The 20,711-nt window shown below is 41.9% G+C and overlaps 1 protein-coding gene across 1 annotated transcript; it reads left to right on the forward strand.

The window, feature by feature from the left end:
- The first annotated feature begins 5,297 nt into the window (after positions 1 to 5,297).
- On the forward strand, positions 5,298 to 20,248 carry SLC7A4 (solute carrier family 7 member 4). The gene is made up of 5 exons (XM_075276530.1): positions 5,298 to 5,481; positions 13,304 to 14,353; positions 16,264 to 16,958; positions 17,510 to 17,618; positions 19,903 to 20,248. Exons 2-5 carry the CDS (start codon positions 13,372 to 13,374, stop codon positions 20,097 to 20,099), a joined length of 1,983 nt encoding a protein of 660 aa, XP_075132631.1. The 5' UTR covers positions 5,298 to 5,481; positions 13,304 to 13,371; the 3' UTR covers positions 20,100 to 20,248.
- Positions 20,249 to 20,711: the final 463 nt, after the last annotated feature.

Here is a 20,711-nt window from a genome sequence, read left to right on the forward strand (position 1 = left end):
AAACAAAAAAAACAGCCATACGAAGACACACTTGGACATTTTTTATTTAAAAACAATCATGTGACCTCAGAAAACATTTGACATTCTTGTGAAAAATACCTTAAAGGGGTTGGCCACTTTCAGACCAATATTGACAAACAAATGTACAATAAAAAGATATACAATTTTCCAATATGCTTTCTGTATCAATTCCTCACAGTTTTCTAGATCTCGGCTTGCTGTCATTCATTCTGTTACTTCTAGTGGATAAAACTCTGACCATGGTCATGTGATTTACGGTCCATGGTCATGTGATGAGGGCACAGGTGTTATAATCACAGCACAGTAATCAGACATGAGCCTGGTAATCAGCTGTGCACCTGTGTCCTCATCACATGACCATGGACTGTAAATCACATGACCATGGCCAGAGTTTTATCCTCTAGAAGTAACAGAATGAATGATAGCAAGTTGAAATCTAGAAAACCGTGAGGAATTGATACAGAAAGTATAATGGAAAATTGGATATCTTTTCATTGTACATTTGTACATTATTTTGGTAAATAACAATTCTGGATATTTATCCTAATTTTGTATTGTACCTTCCTTATGTTATGGACATTTATGAATACAGTAGTATACAGTCAGTGCTGCCAGTACCAGACGGGGCAAGGACACAACCCATTTGTCAAGAGGAATTCCCTGCTATCAATTTGCTCCTAAATTTATGGCAGAAATAAGAGTGAAACAGCACAATGCAAAGTTCTAAGAACATCTGTTATGATATTTTATGGGTAAGTACTGGCTGGTATTGGAACACATCCAAAACTGAACCAAATTGCCCTGTGTGAGCCTAGCCTAAAGCTAAATAAGCTTCCGTTAAAATGCTGACTGGTGAAAAATTCTAATTATATAGAACATACTGCATTCAGAATTTTTATGTTTCTGCATAATTTTATAAGAAATCATATTTTTTAAACGTGTCATAAAAGTATTTTTTTTTCTGAACAGTTAATTCCGTAAAAATGAAATCTAGACAAAAAGGAGCAATTGCAATTTTTTCCCCCCAATTCCACCCCATCCTTCTTCCCTTCATTCCTCCCGATTTTCAGTACATTGGACAGAATGTTAAAAGGTGCTATTATAAAGTACAATTTGTTCTGCAGAAAATAAGCCCTAACGTGGGGGAAAAAAATGAAAATGTAGCAGGTGAAATGTAGAACTGTTTACCTTGTGTATTGCCTATGGACCTTTGAAAATGGAAGTAGGTTGTGGAGGCTCACCTTAAGGCCAGGGCCCCACGGGCCGGAAACGCTGCAGGAAAAATCGCAGTGTTTTACAGTACTTGCAAAGTGGATGGGATTTATGCGAATCCCATGCCTATTTTGCGGAAAAAATTGCAGAGGGGACACACTGCGATTTCCAAAACCGTCACTGTTTTGAAAAACGCTGCATGTCAATTATATCTACGGAAACGCCAGCGTCTTTCCCATAGATATAATTGTACCAGAAAGTCCATGGAGGAAAACTCCATGAACTTTCTGTTCAAAGCGCTGCGGGAAGAACCGCAATGTGTTCATGCCGCGGTTGTTCCCGCAGCGCTTTAGCACGGCATTTCTGGCCCTTGGGACCTTAGGCTAAGGCCCCATGCTGCGGAAACGCAGGGTTTTCTAGTTGCAGATTTTCCTAGCAGAAGTGGATTAAAAAGAAGGGAAATGCCTAAGCCCTTCCTTAATATTTTCCATTCCTTTTGTAGCCACCACTGACTGTGGCTCAAAAAAAAAAAAAAAACCAGCAACAAAAAGATCTGCGTTTCTGGGGCCACACGGGTGGCTCAGTGGTTAGCACTGCAGCAGTGCTGGGGACCTGGTTTTTAAATCCCGCCAAGGGCAAAGAAAAAAAAAACAAAAAACATCTGCAGGGAGTTTGTATGTTCTCCCCGTGTTTGCATGGATTTCCATCCCATATTCCAAAAAAGACATAGTGATAGGGGAAAAAAAAAAAAAAAGTACATTGTGAGCTCTATGTGGGGCTCACAATCTACATTAAAAAAAAAAGAAAAAAAAAATCTACGTTTCTGCAAAGTACGTGCCACGTAGCTTAAACAATGCAATTTGGCCATGGTGTTTATGAAAAGTGGATGGGATTTTGCAATGGAAATGCTGCAATTTCTAAAACACTTCTGTAAATAGTTGTATGTCATTTATACGTATGGAAACGCTGGTATTTTTTGTATAGGACTAATAGGACCAAAAAGTCAGGAGAGGAAAATGCTACAGACTTTCTGTGAAAAGTGCTGTGGGAAAAACTGCAATGCATTTCCGCCGTGGTTTTTCCAACAGCGTTTTTTGGCTGTGGCTCGCTATGTGGGGCTTTAATCTTAAAAGGGTTTTGTGACCCCCCCCCCCTTCCCAAAAGGATCAATGCTATGCTCCCCATCCACTAAAGCAGGCTCAATGAAAATTCTGCGGAAATGGTTTTAGGGCCCCTTCACACGGAGTTTACTCTCCGCTCATTCAGACACGTATACACGAGCACTTCAAAACACATCCCATTCACTTCAATGGGAGTGCGCGTAAAGCCAGCTTTACACGCCCTCCCATTAAAGTGAATGGGATGTGTTTTGAAGCACTCGTGTATACGTGTCTGAATGAGCGGAGCGTAAACTCCGTGTGAAGGCTTCCTAAGGCTGCATTCACACGGTCAGTGTTTGGTCAGTGATTCTCATCAGTGACTGTGCCAAAATTAGGAGCGAGTTAAAAACACAGAACAGGTACAATTATTTCATTTATACCTGATCTCTGTGTAGTTTATACTCATAATCTTGGCTCACAATCCCAGTGAAAGAATATACAGCAGGTGTTTTCTCCCACAACATAAGATGCCAACCTTACCCGAGATGAAATATTCAATGGATAACAAGACAGAAACTGGAAAAACGGGTTTTATTTAAAGTCATTGTCCATGTTTTTCCAGAGTTTCTGGTTTAATTATCCATTGACAGTAAAGGGCACGTACATTTATGGAAATGTAAGATTTTCATGAATTATCCTGTGAATACTGAGACACAGGCCTGTTACAGCAGATTATATTGTTACTGAAAAGACTCCAGATAAACCTTCATACTGTATAAAATATTTTACATGGACTGAAGATTTGTATCTAAGAACTTTCTCTGGAAATTACAGACCATTCCCAACTTCTCTAAAAAGTTAGGCCCGATTCACATCTGTGTTCGGTAATCCTACCGAACGCATTGGCAGGTGGTCTGCAGTTAAAGCACATGGACCCCATAGACTATAATGGGGTCCGTGTGCTCTCTGCACTGCCTCCGCACAAGTCATGCGGATAGGAAAGTAGATCATGAAGTACTTTTCTGTCCGCATGTTCTGTGCGGAGACCACGCGGAAAGCACATGATCCCCATTATAATCTGTGGGGTCCATGTACTTTTACTGCACACCGCTTGCCAGTCTGTCTGGAGGGGTCCCCATGCGGACTCCCTGTACTCAGATATGAACCAGGCCTTACTAGTATTCTAAAGGATATACAAGTCTGGAGAAGTCTTACAGGAGGCTAAGTTTACAGTGAAAATGGATGACAAATTGACATATTAGCCATACGATTTTTCAGACCTCGGTAATAAAAAGAAGAATTTCAAACAGTTCCAAAGAAATGAATCAGATCTGTAGACTTGTCTGTAATGTAGCACCCAAGTGTGGCAATGCTGTTACATGGGCCGCCATTCATCTGAATGAACAATATACGATTGAAATTAGCGACTGGCTGTATATACTACTTGCCAGGTCTGCTGTTTACTGAGAATATTAGGACCTGTGGTTATATTAGAAGAGTTTTCTGTGGTAAGACAGCTACTTAAACTATGACAATAAAGTGGATATTCCACAAAAATATACACTGGTTGGAGTGTGACCAAGAACAGAAGTGCACGTGCTTGCTCCATTTACGTCAATGGAAGTGATGCAAATAGCTGAAGCACAGCGCTTGGCTATCTCCTGGTTGGATGGGGGTCTCCCCAGTTGGACTTCCACAAATCAGCAATTTATCCCCTATCTTATCTAATAAACCATTAAATGTGTTTTCTGGCAGGGAGAAATCTTTTAAAGAGAACCTGTCAGGATGGTTTGGGATACAAAATCACTCACAGGTCCTTATAAAAAGGGTTTAGTGTCCCAAATCACCCTGTTTTAAAGCCATCCGTGCCTGCAATTAAAAAAAGAAAATAAATAAACCTTTATATGTACCTAGAGATTAGTCTAATCTCTGATGCTCCCAGCGCCTGTGCAGTTCTTTACTGAGGACGTACACCCATTTTCACAGTTTCGTAGATAGATTTAAAGGGGATGTCCAGGCAAAAATGGACCAATAAATTACTTTTTTTAATTTATTGGGGGTGGTGAAAAAAAAGAAAATCATATTCACCTTCCTCAGTGCTCCATTGCCTACCAGTGTAGTCCGGTCCATATGACATCACTACCTGTGACATTCATGTGTCAGTGGTCTCTCTTCCTGAGACCACTGATTATCCTCAACAGTCTCATGACCATTGAGGCTAATCAACAGCTTCATCAGAAGGGATCAAGGATGTCATAGCCAGTGAGCAGCTCCAGTTTGAGAAGTCAGCCCACCAGCTAGACCGGACCATGCTGGGAATGTGATTTTTACCCCCTTCCCCCCACTTAGGGCTAGTTCACACGGGGCACGGGACCGCATAGTTTGGTCCTGATTTTGATGCGGACCAGAATAGGACCAAAATGCGACAGTCGTGGCTTCCCGCTCTGGAGTTGGCCTAAATGAATGGGTCTAGTCCGGAGGTTGCTGTTGCGACGCGGATGCCGGGGCTGAATCAGCCGTGGAATCTGCCTGAAGAAAGGGCAGCTCGAATCTTTTTTCCGTGATAATCTGGCGTACTTTTAGACTGTCTAGTCTAACTTTACACTGCTTATTAGTTGGCTTAGTTTGCGACAAAATTTTGGTGCAAAAATTTGACAATAAGGTAAAATTATAAAACACAACGGCTATTCCCCAGTCCGTCCACACAGGTGTTACAACAGTCTGCATTCTACTTACAGAACACAAGAATAGCACATGATCATCCAGGCTGCAATTCAGACAACACATTAGGAGACTGACATAACTCACATAGACTTATCTTGGAGACAGATTTGGGATGGTAGGTACACAGCATACACGAGGTAGCTGAGAGGTCAGGATGCACTGAATGGGTTAAAGCTCCAGGCTACGTCACTGGCAGAGCAGCCCCAGTCACCGCTGTCACTTTAAGGTTCCAGGATCTATCAGCACAGCTCCGCCCTGAGCAGCCCGATCAGCCGCCACGGTGCGGGGAAATCCTTGAAGAAACAGCGATCTGGAGACAGGTGACGGATCTATCGTCCTGAGCGGCACCCACTATGCACAGGGCCGGCAGCGAGCTCTGATCTGCGGGCACTCTGGCTGCAGTGTGACGGTACATAGGGAACAGGTGAGGATGGGCTATGGGGAGCGGCTCCATGTGTGTGTAGGGCCATCTGCGATGTGATGCCAGGGCATTGTGTGCTCCAGCCTGCCACCATCATCCTGCCATGTCTGCACGACTCAATAATTCATGATGGCTTGTGTGCACAGGGCTTATCCTGGAGCATCTGCTGGCAGCCCGTGTGGGGGTAGGAGAGGCATGGAGCAGGATTATGGCTGCCTATGAAGGATGATACAACATGTTCATTATCACTACAGGTTCTCTTCACTGCCTCTGTGGAAGGCGCACTGTGAAGGCCTGTACACACTGGGCGGTATATACTGGACGCAGGGATAGAGCAGCATATGGGGAGTTCTAGTGTGTATGGGAATATTCTATAGTAACCAGCTAAGCATGGGATAGAGATAAGAAGTTTAGAAGTAAAAATCCATAGCATTTCCCTAAGAAGTTCTTAGAGGGATTTTCTCCTATTTACAATTTTAGGTAATTAGAAGTTAAACATTTTTGAAAATACAAATAATGAAACATTTTGTTGAGTGTTTTATGACTTTCTCCATCTGTCTTTGTGGTGACGGACTTTTGTCTTTTTTGGTTGCCGGTGGATATGACACTGGCTACAAGAACTTTAAGGCTCTTGTCAGAAAGTCAGCCATGACTTCCTTATTTCAGATAGAGAACGTAACGTGACTACAATAAGGAAATCATGGCTGGGTTTCTGACAATGGCAGGCCATAGAAAACTTCAGCATTCGTGGTGATATCCATTGGCACCGACCTTTTTCATTGTCTGCAAATATTAGCTATGATTATGTTCATGGAAAGACCCCATTTAGGATGCAGTGGTGATCGAAGCCCCATATAGTCAGGTTAAGGCATTGCTGGCCCCTCTTGATCCCCATCCACTTTTTGTAAAAGTGATGAACTAGGCGCAGGATGCAATGAGTCACAAGTTGGAGTAAGTGGTGTAATAATGTAAAATGTTGCAAAAATCTTTTCTCAGATAAGCTGAAAAATTAGCAAAACTGTGTGACTTTTTATGCCAGAATTCTGGCATAAAGGACCCCTATATACTTGGGTGTCATAATGCTCCTCAGGAATGGTTTTCACTTGTGTTTTTCTTGAGCAGTAGCAAATTCTATGGTTCTGATTTATCAAGACTGACGAATTGTGCATTGGTTGCAATGGCCTGCGATGCACCAGATTTATTAAGACCTCTGGCCTCTAAATAATACATGTGCAACTTGGGAGGTCTTTTGGATCTTTCAAAGAATTGATGTATAATTCTGGGGCAATGCCTCGTCCCAAGAGACTTACTATAACTTGTAGCTGAAATTTATGCTATACCCTGGGCTGGCAAATACATCTTGGCATGCTCCAAAAACTATGACCCTCCCCCCCCCCCTTTATATACCTTGTAAGACTAGGTTCACACCTGTGTCTTGTCTCTGCTGGTGGATTCCGTTCACTCAGTATTATGGCCATGTATGTGTAGCTTAATATACGTGACCATATGTCTATACTGTTATAAACAGCTGCTATTGACTGCCACGTGGTATACGTTTTTGTTTTCTGCATACAATTTTATTGAAAAGTGATCTTGACTGTTCTTTTCAATATAGTTGGGTTGAGGGATCTGAAAATATTACAGGCGAATATATGAAAAAAAAAAAAGACACACGGGGAAAATCCCTGCTTTATACATGTGGACGACCTCCAGGATAAGGTACCAAATGGATCTTTGTGGATCCTCCCAGACTACTGATTTTCACTATGGTCTCCCCTACATACGCTATTTTTATTATGCTCATAGTATTGCTGTAGTCAGAAGGTTGACAGGTGACCTACTGTATAGCTCTGTACATTGTCCCTTAATTCCCTCAGTTGCCTGGCACATATGCTGCCTGTGTTCTTTATTTACCTTGCGTCACGTGGCGAGGTTTTCCCCAGTGACAGTGGCAGCCTTGCTGCAGATGTTGAGCACATACATATATACAATAGGGCATATATATTAATGTGCTTTACCAGTAATTGCATAGAGAGAACATCATTTAGGCTCAATGACCTATTTATTGTGCCCACACCTGTATTCACATTACATCTGCTGGTTCAGTAACTAAACCGTTTTCAGAATACACAATGTTAAATCCAGCATAGCAACCCAGATAGGTTAGGTACACTTGATTCATACAGTGTTTCGCCCTTGTATTTGCTGCCTCCATTGCCAAGAAGTATCATCTGTTTTGTCAATATGCAAATAAGATCTTTGGTCCAATTAGATCATTGTCATTGCTCCAAAGAGGCAAGTGACAACACCTTTTTTGCTCCAAAGAGCTAATTTGCAAACTGACAACTACGGTGGTTTGAGTTTGATGCCTTAACCTATCTATCTGCTGGGATGTGTTCTGGTGACAGACTCCATTTTAGGCTAAGGCCCCATGTAGTAAAAACGCAGCTGAAACGCATCAAGTTTTTTTTCTACAGTGTTTTTAATTGCATTTTTGCAAAGTTTTCCTCTGCAGACTTTCTGTACCTATTTTACCCATAAAGAAAGCACCAGCATTTCCATAGGTATAATTGACATGCTGCTTTTTCACTAAGTTTTTTTTTTTTTTTCCTGCCATGTGTGGATGTGATTAGCCAGAGTTCCATCTACTTTGCAAGTACAGTAAAAACAGCGTTTTTGCAATGTGGGGCCTCAAGGATGTTTAGGATAGGCTAAACCAGAAGTGGCCCCATGATCACAGAAGCGCCACTGCCAACATGGAATAGTTTAGTGTAGTTGATCCGTATAAATTTATCGTCAGAATGTCTGCTTTGGCGCAGATTTCAAAAGGGCCAATCACAGAGGAGACAGCCGTCCCTATTCATCTAAATGACATCAGCAGCTCCCCTGTGATGCTTCCAATGTTGTCTTTCATTGAAGATAGCAGGGAGGATTGTGGGAAGGCGCTGGGCGACAATTTATTTGAAGTGATATGCAACTCCTTCTAAGACTCTTAAATTAATATTGTCCCAGCAACACGTACATGTGTCCTCTCATGTTAAATGCATGCAAGTACACAAGTCCTATTCTAGGACTGCTGAAGTAGGCTATCTCTGTTTGCCCAATCAAAGTGAATGGAACAAAGATCACACACACCAACCTCCATTCATGTTAGTGGGGGATGGACCCCAGTGATAAGACACTTCTCCACTAATCTGTGGTTAGGGGATAAGAGGTGTTAGAGATTGAACTAGTAGGTTCCCACTAAGTCTACTTTCTGCAGATGATTGTGATGTTTTTCTGTGCCAGTAGCCGCCATACCATAATTAGCATCTGGAGACAGCTTTATTGGATACAGACATGCAGTGGAGACTAAAACTACTTGTCTTGTAAACTGGCAGTCCGTGTTGCCAACAACGGCATCTGACAATGACCGAAAAAAGGTCTATACATCAGACTGAAATATTTCACAGAAATGTTTGGGTTTTTTTGTCACTCCAACTTGCCCTCTAAGGCACATGCCAGGGTGTAGGTAAATACCCCTGTGGGTAAATCCATATCTTGTGGGGTATTCATTATGAAAGCGGCGTTCAGGATAAGCAGTTGTGTGACTATGTTCTGAATCTGAACAGAGAAGCCTCAGTACACAGATGAACAGGTGATCCGTCTATTGTGTACAGATCCTTTGCAGAATAATGTGATCATGTATCATAATCGCTAAAATGTCATCTGTTGGGTCCAAGTATACCTCCTGGATCAGGGCCCAATGGTTTCAAGCTACACCAGTATTTAGGTCAGGTTACAAGGTGTGTCCACTTTATTTCTTGATTTGTTAATACATTTGTCTGATCTGTCTTAATATGGACAAATCCCAGGAAACAGGACCACTAACTAAATGACTCAATCCTGTAGCAACTTTATTTTTATTTCTTGGTATTTCAGCTCTTTCATTTCTTCATAGGTGTTTTAATGGTGTTCGTTGTGTAGGAAACCTCAGGGGGCATTCACACTACCATTGTTAATGTTTGTAACTGTCTTCCATTACAGGATGACAGCAATGCAACGGACATTAAACTGTTGAAGAGATCAGTCACAGATTGGTTCTCTGTCCTTTCACATTGACACTAATGTAAACAACATGACAGAAGCTATCTTCCATCATACATGCAGGACTTTATCTTCTGTTACAAAAGCAAACAAACTTCACAGAAGAGAGTTTCTGTCATGTTGTTTACATTTGTGTCAAGGGAATGGAGTCCGTCCGTGACCATTCTCTGCAACAGTTTAATGTCTGGTACTGTCATTCTATAATGGAAGACAGCAACGGACATTAATAACGATAGTGTGAAAGCCCCCTTACAGTTCCCCATATCCTTCAGATATTGGGGCTTCCGCTGCCCATGCGGTCTCCATTCTGACCTGCTGACTCACATTGCCTTTCCATAAGGACTTTATTTTGAGTCCTGAGACATTCAGGTTCAGAGAAATACTCTACTCGGAATCAGCTGCAGGAGGGGAGATCACTTGGGCAGTGGTGAACCGGATATCTGAAGGATAAAGGGGACTGTAACGCAGCACTAAACTTGAGGAGCTTGGAAAAGAAAAAAGGATGTACTTAATGCTATCCGAGTACCCCCAAATGTATATTCCCTGGGGTACGCGTACCACCAGTTGAGAATCTAGGATTTAGCAAAGGGGTTCCTAAAGTGGTCTGAATTTGGGTAAAGATATGATTTTCTGCACATCTGCCACTGTGTAGATATTGTGTTTGTAAATAGTAAAGGGGACAAGTGGAAGCTCTTTGACCATTTAAATGGCTGATCAGCAGAGGGGCAGAGAGTTAATCCCCCACCAGTCTGAAACTGATGAAGCGTCTGATCTGTATATAAGTCCTCAATATACTTCGTTGGGAAATCCCTCTTAGACTAAGGCCACACATAACAAAATGCAGCAGAAACTCAATCCCAGAAATGGTGACTTTTCACTGCTTTTCCCGCTGTGTCTTGCATTCTTCCAGATGCGCCTTCTCTCCAAGAAAAACATAAAGGACACACTGATATTCTGCAGGAAGTATAGGGATTAGACTGCAGAGGACTGGGGTAAAGTTAATGGAGCATATTTATGAAGACTGGTGTTACTGACACTGGTCTCCATAGTCCTAGAGCCAGCATATGTGACAAGGTGTGGACCTTCTCATTAAGAAGGTCCACACCATGTCACATACCCACCACCAACCTATACGTCTGGGGTAAAATGTATGCCAACAGCAAGGACTGAATAGGAAAGAATGGATTGCCAGCAGCCAGGATTTGGCTCAGAAACTGATATCCAGTGTGAAAAACAGCAGAAAACTTAGATGAAAAGGTCAACACTGTAAATGAGTCTTTATATAAACTTGATGTACTTGTCAATAAATGTTTAAAAATGTATGAAATACTTACAATTGTGATTCAATCACCATAGAAACATGGCTGAAAGGTCTAAAAACAGTGAAGCAGCAAGGTTTGGGAAAAGGTTGTAGGCTTCAAACAGCTGAGGGTGCCTGATATTGAACGCCCAACAATCTGAGATTGATGACCTATCCCTAAGTTCCCAAAAGCCTTCTTTAGGCTGGGGCACCACGTGGATTCTGGCTAATCCCATCCACACATTGCATAAATCCTGCGATTTCAAAAACTCCTGTGTTTTTGTCAATGCTGGCATTTTCTGTCTAGGTAAAATAGAGGCAGAAAGTCCACAGAGGAAAACTTTACAGACTTTTGTTGAAGCTTGCTATGTGGGTCCTTAGCCTTAAAGACAATCTTTTGGAGTGGCACAAGTTCTAGGAATCCTGTGATTGTTCGTAAGAATATCACCTACATGTGAAGATCTAAAAATTGAGTCATCAGTCGTTGATACATTTTAGTGGATAACTAAAAAAGATGTCAAGCCTACTTAGATCTCTTCATCTGCTGTAGTGTAGCACAACGTCTGAAGAATCTCATGTTTATATACTAGAGGACATATGAATAATATGAGAATAGTGATGTGAAGTAGAATGATCAATATAAGGAGGGGAATTAATCACTAAAGCAGTAAATATTGGTGTGAAAATGTATTGTTCCCTGAAATTTGGTCCATGGTTGTGATGTCCCCACTAAGTCTAAGGGCACATTCCTAAACTCCTTGACAACACATAGCATGCTATTACATCATGGTGCTGCTAAGGTGGTATTGTAGAGCCCTCTCTGTGCCCAGTGGGTGCTGGCTGTTAAGAATCACATTGCCTGCACCAATTACAGTTGGTAACTATTTATATTGATGCTATGGTCAACTATGACCAAGGCATCTACACTTCAGCAGTATGTGGGCGTCTGCTGCCCCATAAAATGTCATCGAAGGGCAGCGATCAGCTGCCATGCTTGAATCCTATTGAAGGCTGCCATGGGAAACGTATAGTAAAAGTGAATTGCAGTATATTATATGAGTGATCAGGCTCTAGATTATAGAAACAAATAACTAAACAAAAATTACCATAGATTATCATGTCTAAAAATACCAGAAAAATAAAAATGGCTGAAATGCCGTTTTGTTTGTTATGGAGGTCAGAATATAGCCATGCAAATAAAATTATGTTTTGAAAAAAAAATTTGATTTATTATTTGGCTCTGTTCACACACATGCTTTGTCATGGTGCTAGCCATGTGTTGTCTAGGAAGCTAGTATTCATAGCAAGCCAGAATCCCAGATCATGGTCTATCAGGATTACTGACTGGTACCTTCTCAGTGATAGATTATGCAGACATGAACCTCTACATCAGATCATATATTATATATATGTATAGCGCCACGTACAAAGCTCTATAGTACAATACTTTTTGGTTTATTTGTAATATTAAATTCAGTGGGAGAAAAATGTTGCAAACTGTTAAAATGTGATGAGTGGCAAAGAACAAACACTTACTGCTAAGTGTGAACCCATCCCAAGGTGCCAATCTAAATACACAGTGATTTGGTATTTCAAGTGGGCACATTTCTAGGTTTGTTTTATTTGCAATCAGATCATTTAGTGGCGTATACAATGTGAAAGACGTGGGAAAACCATCCAAGGTTCTGCAATAGGTGCTGGTTATAGACCTTTGTCCTGAATAGGATTTTTCCTTGGTAGCCTTTTCCTAAGGGCTCGTTCACACGTGGGGCGGATTTTGTCGTGGTCGCGGCTTCCCCCTCCGGAGTCAGCTCAAATGAATGGGCTGAAGCCACACGGCTTGGCCAGCCGCGGAATTCGCCTGAAGAAAGCTCAGCTAGTGGTCTCCATAGACCACCATTGTATGGAGGCAGATTTTGAGGCGAAATCCGCTGTCAAAATCCGCCTCCTTGCCCACGTGTGAACTAGCCCTTAGGAGTGCAGAGTATGAAAAAAATAATACCATTGTAGCTGTTGACAGATGCAGTTTTAGTGTTTATATGTATTTAGTAATACATTAGGCCCATTGAATGCTTTGTGACTGTAATGGACTGTACACCTCATGATAGCTGTCGGCTGATACTTGTACAGATGACCCTCATATGCAAAAAAACCTTCAGCTGGGCCAAGTCTGCATAGGTAATGGCCAGGAAGAAGGGAATAAGTATCTGTCAGAACAAAGAATGGATATGTTCTTGGTAATAGATGTCTCCCAATCGGGCCTGGTACCAAAGTGCAGTTTTCTGAAGCAAAGTATATCTCTACAGCAGGGCTTATACTTTAACAGTAGAGAGTAAGGAGATATACATATATTGCAAAGAAGAATGACATTTTTTCCATGCTAATAATAAAACATGCTACAGATAATTAAATATTTTCTATTTTCTTCTGTTTTTCTAGATTCACTCCTAAAAGTCATGAAAGAATCACATTTCTAATTGTCACATTGTAGAAAACCACTGTACAAAATGGGGAATCAACTTCCTTCTTCCGCAGCTGTTGTTCGGTTTTGCCAGAAACTAAACAGGGTGAAGACTTTGGAAGATGACTTGATGGAGACATCATTTAAAAGATGCCTTTCGACCCTTGACCTCACCCTTTTGGGTGTGGGAGGAATGGTGGGTTCTGGCTTGTATGTACTGACTGGCACAGTGGCCAAGGAGATAGCAGGTCCAGCCGTTGTCGTATCATTCCTTATCGCCGGTATTGCCTCTCTTCTTGCAGCTCTCTGCTATGCCGAGTTTGGTGCAAGGGTGCCAAAGACGGGATCTGCGTACATGTTCACATATGTTTCGGTTGGTGAACTATGGGCCTTCCTGATTGGCTGGAACGTGGTGCTGGAATATATGATTGGCGGTGCAGCCGTTGCAAGAGCTTGGAGCGGATATTTGGACTCCATATTTGATCACAAGATTAAAAACTATACCGAAAGCCATGTTGGAACTTGGAATGTTCAGTTTTTGGCTCACTACCCTGATTTCTTAGCAGCGGGAATATTACTGTTTGCCACAGCTTTTATTTCTTTTGGGGTAAGAGTATCCTCCTGGCTTAACCACATTTTTGCTGCTATCAGTATGGGAATAATAATTTTTATTCTTATATTCGGTTTTATCCTTGCAGACCCAAAAAACTGGTCTGCTGAACGTGGTGGTTTTGCTCCATTTGGCTTCTCTGGTATCATGTCCGGTACCGCCACGTGTTTTTATGCCTTTGTAGGCTTTGATGTGATTGCAGCATCAAGTGAAGAAGCAAAGAATCCTCAAAAAGCTGTTCCTATAGCAACGGCTGTGTCATTAGGTCTTGCAACAGGGGCCTATATCCTTGTGTCTGCTGTACTGACTCTAATGGTGCCTTGGAATACATTAATACCAGACTCTGCTCTCTCTGATGCATTTTACAGGCGAGGTTATTCATGGGCAGGATTTATCGTAGCTGCTGGCTCGATCTGTGGTAAGCGAAATTTGTACTTCTAAGAATTTTTTGTTTCCTTCCATAGCGGTATGTTCCTCATCATAATCTTTGTACAATTCATACTGGGCAAGCTGGCAACATCATTATTAAAGGGAACCTATCAGGGGTACGTGGGGCACTAAATCACTGATGTGTACTTATGGATCAAATAATTTAAAATTTGCTGAGCTGTGAAGCCTACCCTCCTTTCACAACCTGCCATTGCTTCTTTGGCTAAGGCCCCACATAGCGGGTCACAGCAAATAAAGCGCTGCGGGGAGAACAGTGGTGAAAATGCATCACAGTTTTTTTCGGCAGCACTTTTCACAGAAAGTCTGCAGAGGTTTCCCTATAGGTATAATTGAAGCAGAAAGTTTGTAAAGGGAAAACTCTGTGGACTTTCTGTGGAAAAACACTGCGAAAAAAAAAAAACACCTTGCGTTTCCAGAGGTCTACAGTGCACTTTTTGGCTGCGGGTTGCTATGTGGTGCCTTAACATTAGAATGGAATAAAATAAAGAAAGTAATATTATAGATTTTTTTTTTTTTTTTTTTTTTCTACCTACCACGTAGGAATAGACTTAGAGGACCTTTCATGGGTTTGGGCACAGGCAGTTTTATATACTGCTGGAAAGCTGACAGTGCGCTGAGTTCAGCGCACTGTCGGCTTTCCCGATCTGTGCCCCGGGTAAAGAGCTATCGGTCCCGGTACCGTAGCGCTTTACAGTCAGAAGGGCGTTCCTGACAGCCTGTCAGAACGTCCTTCTCCACAGCAGTGCCTATCGCGCTGTACAGTGTGAGCGGGGAGGAACGCCCCCTCCCCTCCTGATAATACTCGTCTATGGACGAGCACTGTGAGCAGAGGGAGGGGGCGTTCCTCCCCGCTCACACTGTACAGTGCAATAGGCGCTGCTGTTGGGGAAAACGATGTTCCTGACAGGCTGTCAGGAACGCCCTTCTGACTGTGACGCGCTATGGTACCAGGACCAATAGCTCTTTACCCGGGGCACAGATCGGGAAAGCCGACAGTGCATTGAATTCAGCGTACTGTCGGCTTTCCAGCAGTATATAGAACTGCCTGTGCCCCAAACCATGAAAGCCAGATGCTGTTGTTTCTTCTTTACCAATATGAGCTTTTTTTAAAAATCGTATATATGGATGTACTTTTATTCTAGATACATGTCAAATAAAGGCTAAGTTTTAATTACGGGATTGTTTGCTGGATATATCATGAACTACACCAAACCCATGAAAGGTCCTCTTTAGGAAAGGCTATTCTTCTCTACCTTTTAGATGTCTTCTACACGCCGCTGTTCCATATATAATCCGGTTTTCGTCGGTTTGCAAATGAGTTCTCTCGCAGTACTGGGGGCGGGCCCCAGCACTCAAACAGCACTGGGGGCGTCCCCAATGCTGCGAGAGAACTCTTCAGCGCCGCCTCCATCTTCTTTAGGAAAGGGTCTTCTTCGTGTCTTCTTCCGGAGGTGGCTTCAAACTTCTAGGCCTCAGGCAGCCGATTGCGCATGCCTGCCGGCCACAAGAAATTGGCTGCTTACAATACTTTGTAAGCCCGAGGCCTAGAAGTTTGAAGCCACCTCCGGAAGAAGACGCAAAGAAGACCCATTCCTGAAGAAGATGGAGGTGGCACCGGAGAGTTCTCTCGCAGCATTTGAGCGCTGGGGCCCGCCCCCAGTACTGCGAGAGAACTCATTTGCATACCGATGAAAACCAGATTATATACCGAACGGCATCGCGGAGAAGAATAGCCTTTCTTTAGGCTATTCCTACATGGTAGGCAGAAAAAATTGAGTTTTAATGATAGGATGTATATGTCTATAATATGTAACGTAGATTATCATTTGCTATTGTCAACCTGTAAATGATTAATGTAGATTTTCTCTTTCATTTAAGCCATGAACACAGTGCTGCTCAGTAACCTCTTCTCCCTCCCAAGAATTGTATATGCAATGGCTGAAGATGGGTTGTTCTTTCAGTTTTTTGCAAAAGTAAACCCAACCACCAAAGTCCCTGTCATTGGTATTGTGGTGTTCGGTATCTTGATGGCCATGCTTGCGCTTGTCTTTGACCTGGAAGCCCTGGTGCAGTTTTTATCTATTGGCACTCTGTTGGCCTACACCTTTGTTGCTGCCAGTGTCATTGTTTTAAGATTTCAGCAGGAAAAGACAGAACCCTCAAATGAAGCTGAACAAGAACAAAGTCCGCAGCATCGTGACCCCGGTGTGAGTGCCGAAAGGATTGTTGGAGAGGAAATGAAGGAATATGAGTCCTTCTCAGATAAGCTTCAACTAGTGGAAACTCAGAAAAAAGCCAAAGAGCGAAGAGAGACTGGACACCTGAAAGCTGCCTTTGAACCATATCTGAAGTTCCTGAGTGACTGTTATCCCGGAGAGGTGGTCACCATTGCTGTAGTGACAATGATGTTCTGTTGCATTTGCCTGTGCTCAGTCTTGGTGTTTGGAACTAACCACCTGCATCTACCCAAATGGAGTTTTTATTTACTACTTGTGATTTTTCTGATTGGGTACCTAGTCAGCTTATTTTTGATATGGGTTCATGAGCAACAGAAGAAAACTACAACATTCCAGGTACCTAGAAGTATTCACAGCTTGTATCTCACTAACTTTATATGACCTCTGCCAAAAACTCCTTTGCAACTTTACCCCAAAAACAGTCCTCAAGCCAGCATTTGGCATCACTAGCATTTCCATTTACTAAATATGTGATAACCTCTACTGGTTTAAGTCTATTCTTATCATGACATTGGGTGGAATTTATCAAATGCTGATAGCTGGCATAGATTATATTTCCTAGTGCCAGACAACCATAAATGCATCACAGCATACTTTGACACTGTGAACTAAGATCAGGAATATTAAACATCAGTCTTAGTATATTTTCCCATTGTTATGAGTTTTACATACAAGTTCTAACCATAAACTGAATTTTTCTGCATGCCGTAAGGTTGTCTTCTTTATTATAGAAATAGTATTACCCATGTCTATGGGTGTTGGATTCCAGGAAGCTCTACCCCCACTCCCCCTTGGCTTACAGAGATGTTGTTTTTTTTTTTTTACAGTGTTACTCCTGTTTGGATTTCCTATGATTTGTAAAGCTTGCCTATTTCTTTAATCTGTAGGTTCCATTGGTGCCACTGATTCCATCTCTTAGTATCCTGCTAAACATATATCTCATGCTAAAGCTCAACTACATGACATGGATACGGTTCACTGTATGGCTGGCTATAGGTAAGTAATAGGTATAGGCTATTGTGTATTACACTAAATATAAATATATACTGTGTATTATGTGTGTGTGTGTATATGTATATATATATATATACACACACACACACACACACACACACACACACACACACACACACACACACACACACACACAGTGGGGCAAAAAAGTATTTAGTCACTCACCAATAGTGCAAGTTCCACCACTTAAAAAGATGAGAGGCGTCTGTAATTTACATCATAGGTAGACCTCAACTATGAGAGGCAAAATGAGAAAACAAATCCAGAAAATCACATTGTCTGATTTTGTAAGAATTTATTTGCAAATTATGGTGGAAAATAAGTATTTGGTCACCTACAAACAATCAAGATTTCTGGCTCTCACAGACCTGTAACGTCTTCTTTAAGAGTCTCCTCTTTCCTCCACTCATTACCTGTAGTAATGGCACCTGTTTAAACTTATCAGTATAAAAAGACACCTGTGCACACCCTCAAACAGTCAGACTCCAAACTCCACTATGGTGAAGACCAAAGAGCTGTCAAAGGACACCAGAACCAAAATTGTAGCCCTGCACCAGGCTGGGAAGACTGAATCTGCAATAGGCAACCAGCTTGGATTGAAGAAATCAACTGTGGGAGCAATAATTAGAAAATGGAAGACATACAAGACCACTGATAATCTCCCTCGATCTGGGGCTCAACGCAAAATCTCACCCCGTGGGGTCAAAATGATCACAAGAACGGTGAGCAAAAATCCCAGAACCATGCGGGGGGACCTAGTGAATGAACTGCAGAGAGCTGGGACCAATGTTACAAAGCCTACCATCAGTAACACACTACGCCGCCAGGGACTCAGATCCTGCAGTGCCAGACGTGTCCCACTGCTTAAGCCAGTACATGTCTGGGCCCGTCTGAAGTTTGCTAGAGAGCATTTGGATGATCCAGAAGAGTATTGGGAGAATGTCCTATGGTCTGATGAAACCAAACTGGAACTGTTTGGTAGAAACACAACTTTTCGTGTTTGGAGGAAAAAGAATACTGAGTTGCATCCATCAAACACCATACCTACTGTAAAGCATGGGGATGGAAACATCATGCTTTGGGGCTGTTTCTCTGCAAAGGGGCCAGGACGACTGATCCGGGTACATGAAAGAATGAATGGGGCCATGTATCGTGAGATTTTGAGTGCAAACCTCCTTCCATCAGCAAGGGCATTGAAGATGAAACGTGGCTGGGTCTTTCAACATGACAATGATCCAAAGCACACCGCCAGGGCAACGAAGGAGTGGCTTTGTAAGAAGCATTTCAAGGTCCTGGAGTGGCCTAGCCAGTCTCCAGATCTCAACCCTATAGAAAACCTTTGGAGGGAGTTGAAAGTCCGTGTTGCCAAGCGACAGCCCCAAAACATCACTGCTCTAGAGGAGATTTGCATGGAGGAATGGGCCAACATACCAACAACAGTGTGTGCCAACCTTGTGAAGACTTACAGAAAACGTTTGACCTCTGTCATTGCCAACAAAGGATATATAACAAAGTATTGAGATGAAATTTTGTTACTGACCAAATACTTATTTTCCACCATAATTTGCAAATAAATTCTTACAAAATCAGACAATGTGATTTTCTGGATTTGTTTTCTCATTTTGTCTCTCATAGTTGAGGTCTACCTATGATGTAAATTACAGACACCTCTCATCTTTTTAAGTGGTGGAACTTGCACTATTGGTGACTGACTAAATACTTTTTTGCCCCACTGTATACACGATCGGATATAGCATGAAACGGACAGGTGACATGTATAACATAACTATGATTATCTTGTTACAGTTGAACCTGCGAATATTATGTATTAGTCCTCAACGGAACGGTTAACTCTTAAAATTGATGTATTGAACACAGGAAAATGGCTATATCTTTGGATCAGACCATCTGAAAAACAATAGTAGCTGTGGGAGCGGAGCTGCAGTAATACACGGTCACTACACAGAGCCAACTGCTTCTGGTTCTGTGTATAGCTTATCTGTTTGGGGGCTTCCTGTTGGCTCCCCACAGATTGGATATCTATGGACTATCCTAAGAATATGTCATAAATGCCAAATTCCTGGACACCCCCTTTAAATTTCTTGCAGTTGTATAACTAGTTCTTCCTGTGCTCCAAAAGAGACAACAGATAAAGCAGCCATTACAGTTCCTATAGAAGTTGTTTCCTGTATTCTAGACTACAGAAAGGTAAATCTTAATATCTTTAATGTCGTTTTTTTTTTTTTTTTTTTTTTATTTCTCCCAGGTCTCATTGTCTATTTTGGATATGGCATTTGGCACAGTAAAGAAAACTTGCGTGGTCCAAAAGGCCATGGGGTCACTGCACGCTATGTCGTATTTCCAAACAGCAGCCTAGAAGAAACAGTGCAACAGATTCAACCAAATCTGCAAGATACCATGGGAAGAGCTGAGATTACGGATGAAGAAATCCATAAGAGATGATAGTTAAAGCTGTAAGTTAGGAAAACTAAAGGCTATAGGCAAACTAGCATTATTTGCTCCATTCTCCCCTTTGCGGTCATCGATGCTGGGTGCACTGAAGAAATGGATGGATAGTCATTAAGTGAGAAGGGTTAAATAATGGGAATCGTGGCACCAAGTGCCCTGTTCTATAATTATGTATTTATTTGTAAAGTAACAGCATTTAGTCAATATTGTATCCTTCTCTCTTTCAGTCCCAACTACCCTTTTTTATGCATAATGGGCACAGATGGCTTTAGATGGGTAAAGGCATGAGTTATGCCAGTGTGTAGGCCTGTATGTTTTACTTTTTTCCTTCACAAGAAAGTTTTGCCATTTGCACTGAACTATTAGGAAATCGCACGACAAATTGTAAACTATATGGTATCACAATGGGAACACAAAGTGAAGATTTAGCCATCTTTTAGCAGACAGCGGTGTTCAGTAGTTTAGGAGGTGAAAAACTGCCAGCAAATCCTTAGTATATTAACTAGTTCTATTTGATACAACATATATATCTATAAGGCACACAGTATTACTACCTGGACATCTCTGTTAATATATGTAACGCAATGATTATATATCAAACAACCT

The sequence above is a fragment of the Leptodactylus fuscus genome, chromosome 1 (assembly GCF_031893055.1).
Source record: "Leptodactylus fuscus isolate aLepFus1 chromosome 1, aLepFus1.hap2, whole genome shotgun sequence".
Classification (NCBI taxonomy): domain Eukaryota; kingdom Metazoa; phylum Chordata; class Amphibia; order Anura; family Leptodactylidae; genus Leptodactylus; species Leptodactylus fuscus.